Source organism: Anneissia japonica, unplaced genomic scaffold (assembly GCF_011630105.1).
Source record: "Anneissia japonica isolate Jap-2015-1 unplaced genomic scaffold, ASM1163010v1 scaffold69_len1423075_cov170, whole genome shotgun sequence".
NCBI classification, from domain to species: Eukaryota; Metazoa; Echinodermata; class Crinoidea; order Comatulida; family Comatulidae; genus Anneissia; species Anneissia japonica.
In genome coordinates this window covers 932496-941317 of record NW_022748202.1, presented here as the reverse complement: position 1 = coordinate 941317, position 8822 = coordinate 932496, and the positions used below count along the sequence as shown (strand labels likewise).

The 8822-nt window shown below is 34.0% G+C and overlaps 1 protein-coding gene across 1 annotated transcript in view; it reads left to right on the top strand.

Moving 5' to 3' along the window:
* The window catches only part of LOC117120756 (putative helicase MOV-10), a 25555-nt gene that overhangs the window by 10954 nt on the left and 5779 nt on the right, over nucleotides 1-8822 (top strand). The window contains exons 8-15 of the mRNA XM_033265837.1: nucleotides 929-1027; nucleotides 2144-2303; nucleotides 2904-3046; nucleotides 3454-3633; nucleotides 4278-4425; nucleotides 6307-6474; nucleotides 7390-7502; nucleotides 8478-8688. Coding sequence (XP_033121728.1) covers nucleotides 929-1027; nucleotides 2144-2303; nucleotides 2904-3046; nucleotides 3454-3633; nucleotides 4278-4425; nucleotides 6307-6474; nucleotides 7390-7502; nucleotides 8478-8688 — 1222 coding nt within the window. The remainder of the gene's footprint in view (nucleotides 1-928; nucleotides 1028-2143; nucleotides 2304-2903; nucleotides 3047-3453; nucleotides 3634-4277; nucleotides 4426-6306; nucleotides 6475-7389; nucleotides 7503-8477; nucleotides 8689-8822) is intronic.

Sequence of the window (8822 nt, the reverse complement as noted above, 5' to 3'; positions counted from 1 at the left end):
TGCATTTATGGCCCATGTGCACGTTAAAGAACACAGTACACTCTTCGGAAAAGAGTAGGGGATTGTCTCCCGGTGTACTGTCCAATCACCACCAGAAGGACCCCACTGGAAATAAGCCTTCTTCTAGACTTTAGTGGGCTATCCTTGGTGTTTTACACGGAATAAATCCAATCCAATCAAATCCTTGTATTGCAATTACAAAGAGAGCAGCAATTGAACCAGGGACCACAGATCTGAAAGGATCTCCATGGTTCAGTGCGCACAGGTGGCTAGCACAAGCTTAGCTGACTGAGCTATGTTGCTCCAATGTTACCGTTTGTGTGGAGCATACAACTTAAACAATAAAATCAAATATTTTAATAGTTTACTTTGTGTATTTAGATATAAACTTTAGTTTCAAACATTCTATCGTTTAGTGTTTTAGGCCAAATAAAATTAATTGTTAGTTTCACATTTGGGATTTGAAATTATTATTTTTTTTTTTGGTGAGGGTATTTCCTATTTGTTTTTCACTATCCTACATACTAATGGTAAACTGGCTGGTAAATAGTAAAAATATAATCATAAAATGAATCTTAATTGTAATGTGTTCCTGCCATTTACAGTAAGTTACCACCTCTTCTTAGGTTTGACATCAATCTTTCAGACCATCATTATTTTTATTGTCCATGGAAAAATGAATGTTTTTTTTTGGAAAAATAGCAAATAGTAATTTTTTTCATGAGGCTATAAAAATTTGATGAGGGTGGGGATGTGAAACTACCAAGTAATTTTATTGGGCCTTTTCTTTGAATTATATTTTATTCTAAGTAATTCTATGTAATGTTGCCAATGAGAAGCACATTTTCTGTTTTGTTTTGTACAATAAATTCATCTACATTCTGGTAAGATAGATATTGTAACTGACACTACATCTTTCTTCTTCAAGTGCTTCATCCAATGGTTTAGTGATGGTTAAACCAAATATATACCCTGTTCCGAAAAAGTTAAGATCTAGTATGAATAGAGGAAAAACAGGTGAAATAGAGTAAGTTTTACAGATGCAAATATTACCTGAGTTGTATGATAAATATCTTTGTTTACTGTTAAATTAATTGTGTAAAAATATACAAATAATGAATGTTTATAGTACAATCTAATTAATATTTTTGATGGATCAATGAGATGGACTGGACTGTTCCATTCAAAGATGTGGAACTTAGTAATGGCCCTCTCACACCTTGATGATTTAGCCAGCATATGCCAACATATCAAAATTTCTCTAAAACTTGGGCATATGCTGAACTTTCAATGTTTTTATTTTTTCAATTCGGGGCATATACATAGCATATTCATAACGATTTGGATGTATACACAACAAATTAGTAACTTATACAGACGCCATTATATGGTAGCTGTAAGTTAGAAACATGTTCATTAAGTTCTGTGGTCGTCCAGAACATGTCTGCTTCCAGGATCCTGTGTCATCTTGATGTGCGTGGGAAGACTATTCATACTTGTGCTGAGGAAACAACAAGACTCCCCCACCTATTATTCAATGATATTTTAGTGAGCAGTAATGATACTGTATATATGTATTCACAAGTTCTGCTAGATATGAAGGGCCATGTCCTTTGAGAACTTTAAAAAAAATCATTGCAATTTTGTATATGATTCTTTGTTGAACTGCTAGCCAATGAAATTTCTTCAGGCCTAGACACTTTTCAAATTAAACCCCCTGCACTCTGATATAGACTTGATATCAAAACTGTTAATTTAATTCGCATAATTTAAAAACAATCTGCATAAACATTGCATATTGACAATAATTGCGGCTTCATAATGACGAGGAACTTGAGAGAAGTGATTATCACTATCGTAACAAAAATTGAGGGTGGTATTTGAACCCGAGTTTGTTGCCGGTGTAAAATTGGAGCAACTTGGGATCAACCCGGACTTTTTAGTTCGATGTAAATGGGAAATGCACAGGGACCACTCTGGAATTAACACGGGTTCATTCTGCCCTTTGCGGTGTAAAAGGGGTATTAAAGCATAAATTAAGAAGTTTTACAGTACCGGTATTTGTTACCATCTGATCATACTTTGGTTAGGACCTGCATGTTACAAATCTCATATACTATAGATAAAAATTATCTAATTTCAGAAAAAAGTTGCGGAAGAAGCTGGCGTTGGAAAATTACGCAAGTAAGTTCTCGACATTGTTGCACATTGAAGAACTTCAGATGGATGTGGATATTCTGAAGTACAGCATGAGTAATGTAACAATGACTCTAGACAAGGATAAAAAGTCACTCAGGCTAAAGGTCAGTTACACCTGCCAACTCTCATGCATAATGTGCGAGTCTCACACATTGAACATCCACTTTTTACATCTCATGCATATGTTGTATTATCTCATGCATTATAAAAATGTTTATGGAATTAAAATATATAGGCAGAAAGCCCAAAATTTATAAAAATGAAGTTAATTTGTCATTAAAAAGTTAAAATTTATTCCATATAAATTTCTTATAATGAAGCTATACTAACTGCGGTGTGTAATCCATAGAGTTCCAACTACAATTAAAAAAAAAAATAAAATAGAGGACACTCTATTTTGCGATTATTACATAGAGGGTGCTATATACGGAACATTTTAGAGCACAAATGGCACCTACCAATCTCTACCACAACAACAACAAAAAATCTCTAATAAATAAATATAAATATAATTTGTTTTTCTTCTTGTTACATATGACAAATATGTCTAATTTTAAATTTTGTATAACGTTGGGAATATATTTTTTTAGGATAACTTGTGGTGTCTGCAGTTCATGTGTTTCAAATGTCACTTGAGAGATTGCAACTTCAAAGTTTATTGTTTCAATATTTTACTGTGTTCCGTTATTTCTTTTTTTTTTCAGGTGCCTGGGCTAGCTGAGAATCGTCCCTCAGTACTGAAAGGGGATTACTTGTTTGCTATACCAAAGGACAGTCCAAACAAATGTTACACAGGCTATGTCCATCGTGTGGAAATGGAAGAACTTGTTTTAGGTTTCAACTCAAGGTAAGATCATAAGGTTAAGCGCATGACGTTAAATGTCAGTTTTGGTTGAATGAGTTGCCATATTAAAAATATACTGCACTGCCAGGTAAAATTTGAGAAAGAAAACCTCAAAAATTCAAATAAAACTCATAAATTGCAATTGAATTGCATAAATTATTGATTTTCAGTATGCCACTGAGCAAAACATAATATCACTATAAGATGTTTTTCAATATAAAAATGTTTGACAGATGTTTAACAGTCGATGCCAGGACTATGAAAGTTGTGTTAAATTTCCATTCTGTAAAAGTACAACTTGAAACCTTAACTCCTAAACAGTGAAGCTAACATTTTTACTTACCAAGCGAAAACAGTATTTTTCATGTCACCTAGATTTTTAAACTAAATTCATTTTTATTTCATTTTAGACTAGTGAAAGGTTTCATAAAAAATTCGAAGTTTGAAATAGAGTTCACATTCAACCGACTACCTTTACAGCTTCAACACCGTGCGGTGGGACAGGCCATTCCAAAAGGACTCACACCTGTCCTGTTCCCAGATATAAGAACTGCTGCAAAAGCTGGTCCCCTTTGCAATCCTGCAAAAACGTAAGAGGATTTTATTCCTTAATATACTTTGTAAGACAATCAATCATTACATTGTTATTTGGACCTTCAATGCATAATTTCTATCATATCCCATAAGTGACTGCTTGGCATTGGTCCATTTGACAAAAGCCTACAATTATATTTCTGATGATGACATAATGTCGAAATATTGAATCCCAACACGATGGCGTGTAATTCAATACTTGGAGTATGTATTATACTTTCTTATCTGAGATTAATCAGTGGACCTTTCGATATTTCTATAAGGTGATGTCAGACAGTACATAATTAGCTGAAATAGCATTAAGAAAGTGAGAAGAAACAACATTAGAAGTCTTCCCCAACATCTCTAGAAAATGCTTTAGGGATGTGCTCATGCGCTAGGCCTAGTCTAGATAAGTCCAGGCATATGAATCTTAGGCCTAACATGATTAGGCCCAAGTGATGAGGTTGCAGTACCAAACTGAGCTGGTGTTTTGAGGGTATTTGTTTTGGTAACAGGTTAAATTACTCATTTTTGTTCTTTTCAAGCACTAGGAATGCCCCTAGGAGCGATGAAGGCCCGCTAGTACATAGAATATTTATATTCAATAACATTTTAAATTCCCAAATCATTAACTGTCATTTCTCATTGATTACTTAAGGCTTTTCGACCGTACACTTGAGAGCAATGCTGAGCAGCGTGCAGCAGTTAGGCACATTACTGAAGGATCATCAAGGCCAGCTCCATACCTTGTGTTTGGCCCGCCAGGTACAGGAAAGACAGTGACCATTGTAGAAGCCATCAAACAGGTGTGTACTTTATTTTCTGGGACATTATATCGGGTCATAGTTCATTATTAGTTGCAATTTGGCAACACTAAAAGCTCTATAACTACTCATTAATTAATTGACCTTAATTTTATTCACAAAGGGCTTGATGTGCCCAATCAATGTGAACTTTTACAATTGATTTTATTATTTGGAGCTTTTGTTGATGAGCTGTGTTAGTGGTTTTGATATAGAATCTGTTAATGTAAACTAGTTTGCATTCAAGAGAACCTCAAGTGGGATGTTAATGTGGCTGACATTATCAGCAGGGCTTCCAAAAGGTTGTTCATTCTTTTTTCTCTTAGGAAATGCTTCAAATGAGGATTTAGGTGCTGTTTTCATACATTCGTCCAATAGTTGAATGTGCTGCACCAGTGCGGCACACCTCTATTACCCAAGAGTAATGATATCAAGAGAGTCCAGACACGTGCGATTAAAATAATTAATCATGGTAATTACCAATATCACTAGAGCCTGCTCTGATTGTGGATTAATTTCCCTTAAAGAACGTAGAAAACAATTAACATAGTTCGCTAATCATTTACAATTTACAAAAAATTTAGACCATTTCTGCCTCTGACTATTAGTTCTTGACATGGTTGTAGACTTTGTAATCCTAATAACCTGATGGCTCCAAAATGTACAACAAATAGATTTTAGTAACTCTGCAATACCGAATATGACACCCTTGCTTGGATCCAGTTAGTATTCTTTCCAATATCTTGCATGCTTACTGTAGCCATGGACCTCTATTTATTGGTTCATGTTGTAACTTTTATGTTTGGCTTTGCTCACAATCTTCAATCTTTAATTATTTGATATTGTAATGCTTTTGCTGTTTTTTTCATCAAATTTGTTTGTGTCCAATAATTAATGTGTTTTTGTTATGCCCTTAATATTTACTTTTTTTGCGTTCATACGGTAAATGATGAAAAAAATTGTATGGCGATAATGGGCACACAAGTGTGGCCCGGATGGGCAGTGCTACTACAAATGTAACACCGCGTATAATAACACCAAAAATCGGAACAAGGGTGTTATAATGCAAGGTTGGCGACCAAAAAACCGCCTACCTGACATAACTAACTATGGGAAGGGTAGGTGAGTGAGCTTTTATTTAAAAAAAAAAAAGAAAAGAAGATTACTACTGCAACAACGATTGTGAAAGAATGCGATGTGTTTAACTGAAATCAAATGCCGCTAACTACCAATTCGAACAAATGAATGCACGCCCACATCATAAAAGCGCACCACGTGCGTTCACACTGATCTCGACTGTATAGAACCTAATGGCCCCAAAAAATAATTTTGTAAAACAAACTTCCATATTTAAAAACTTGTTTTTTTTTTAAATTATTTGTTTTACCATTTTTGTGCTTCTTTTTACCTTGTTTAATTAGGTTTTATGTACATGTTACTTACCTTTTAGCATCTTGCTTGTTTTCTTTATGTAATGTGTTGTGGATATTCTGAATTTTGCCGTGTGCAGTTTTTTAATTTTTGGCTTTTATTGATTGTAATACATTCATGTATAACCTTTCGGTTGTTTGTATTTTCTGTATATTTTTATGAATGAATAAAGACCTTAAATATATCAAATCTAATTTCACTTTAATTTGAAATTTTCATAAACAAAATTGAATTTTAACAATATAAATGTACTGTATATATAAAAGAGTATTCATAAGCACTATCATACATGTATTATCGGTAATGTTGTTGTGGTTGTGTTATCATTTTTTGACAAGGTAGATTTATTTTTTAAAATGCATTTTGCATGTTGGTGAGAAAATTCAAGCCACATTCGCAAGATGCTATATCAGATGCAAGTTTTATTAATTTGTTCTTTGTTTTATTTTTTAGGTTTACAAGCACATGAGTGACAGCACAATCTTAGCCTGCGCACCTTCAAACAGTGCTGCAGACCTCATAGCTCGCAGGCTTTTGAAAAGCGGTCCAATCGCACGGTCGACCATTTATCGTATGAATGCCAAATATCGGGGTTGGGACACAGTGGAAGCAGATCTTAAGGTGCGTGTATTTCATTAAGCTCTACCTTTTCTCTTTTTAATTTTTTAAAATTGAAAACACTTTGGTCTTACCACAATGACAAAATGATTTTGGAAAAAGAACTTCTAACCCTTTAAATTCCCAAGTGAATTTTTCCAAGGTCACTGAGGCGCATCAAGCCCCATTGTCATCATCCACTAAAATAAGGGTAAGTGCATCACTGACGTTGAACGATTGCTACCTATTTGGCCATTTTGAAGGCTTCTGCATGTCCAGTTGCAGCAACAATAGGGAAATCCCCTAATATTACTCATTAAATAGGGGGCAGCAGCACCAAAGTCAGTCCGTATATAATTCGGAGCGGGCTTCCTGTGACAGTAAATTGGTCCGTATATTATACGGACCGCGACTTCAAGGGGTTAAATATTGGTCACTTAAATTATGAAATAATCTATCATCAGACATTCGTAGCAATATTCATTCCCTTTCCTTATAATCCTTTAAAAATCTCATTTAATTTACCCATTTGTTTTTCTTTTCTGTTTCTTGTATTTTTGTATATATTCTTATGCATTTTTCTTTTAATTTTGTTTTGTAATTTAATGTAATTTAAGATCATAGCCTGGACCTCAGGGAGTGTAATACTGACTGAGTTTCCAGAATAAGGAAAGATTTCTATCTATCTATCTATGTATATCAGCAGTATGTGTTGAAGTAGAATATTGAATTATATTGATGATTGTTTTTCTATTTTTATTTTGGTGTATTTTATGCTTAAATTCTTCTTTGTAATGAATTGTTTTATGTTAGCAATTGTTATTTAAACAAGTCGCAATCAAAAAGTAAATGAGATGGTTAACTTATAAAACAATTACTTTTGATTTGGATATCTGACATTTAAATAATAATTAATTTTGTATTTTTATTTCATTTAAGGAACCTACTAACATTTGCAATTATAACTCTCGGTCTGGTGAGAATCAATTTCCAGTAATCGATGTGATAAAAGGGTACAGAGTAGTAGTGACTACACTAGTTACGGCTGGAAGGTCAGTTTTTACTTGTGTATACCGTTTTCGTTGAATTTTGGAGGTCAGCGGCGTAACACCTATGAGCCCTTGAGGGTGCTACATAGAAGCGGTTGGAGAATCGGTTGTAGCTTGGACAACCAACCTTGATGTCAGGGGTTCGAAATTCACTGTGCAAGTTGCTTATGTCCTTGGACAAGGCACTTTACCTATGTTTGTCTGTTTTCTCATGAGTACAATTTGTTACCTTTGTAGGATTTTGTGGCATTGATTGAAAAACTAGTTTTGTGCATGGAATACACATACTTTACTAGGTATACTCGTCAAGGTGCAGGGAAGGTTGTACCTTGTACTGGTTTGTCATTGTATGTTATCCAGTGACCAGAAGATTATAATGCTCAGTGTCTTTGGAATTGCCCCTATATTATTATACCTTTAGCATTGTTTTCCCCAGCACAGTAATATAGAGACTTGACCAGTCTTTTTAAATCCATGAAATTAGATAAGGAGTTTGCGAGAAAGAATATTTTCCTGAGTCAACACACACAGGCCCCCGATTTTTGTCTTTACCAGGGCCCCATGACTATTTGATACACCACTTCTAGGGGCGTGGGTGTGAAAGAACCACTCAAATATTTTATTAAAACTTTGAATTATTAAGTTTAAAAAATAAATAAATAAAGCACAGAGTTTGCATGAAAAATCAGCATGGTCCCCACGCTCTTGAGATAAGCAGAAATATTATTACTATTATTAGTTAGTTATTAGTATTATTACTGTAATAACAATAACTGATATTTATATAGTGCAAATTCAAAATGTATCAAAGTGAGAGAAATATGGCAATTTTAACATGAAATATGTACTAATAATAAATAATATTGTTATTTTAATGTCTAATTTTTTTAAAATATATTATTATTGTTACTGATACTACTACAGTACTAATACTACTATTATTATTATTGTTATTATTATTACATTTTTTTCTTTTAGACTTGCGAGTGCTAATTTCCCACTCAACCACTTTACTCACGTTTTCATTGATGAAGCTGGCCATGCTGAGGAGCCAGAAGCTATCATAGCTGTCTCCAACCTGCTGAACCCAAACAATCCAAACGGAGGTCAACTCGTACTTGCCGGAGATCCAAAACAATTGGGACCAGTACTGCGGTCGCCATTGGCCATCAAGTTTGGCTTAGGTATGGTTTAATTGGATTAAAATTTATTTTTTATTTTTTCAGTGAATGTTGAAATGCTTTTTTAACATCCCTACTTCTGTTACTGATTTATTTTTTTATTTTTTTTTTGGTGACTGCATTGTTCTGTACGTTGTCTGTC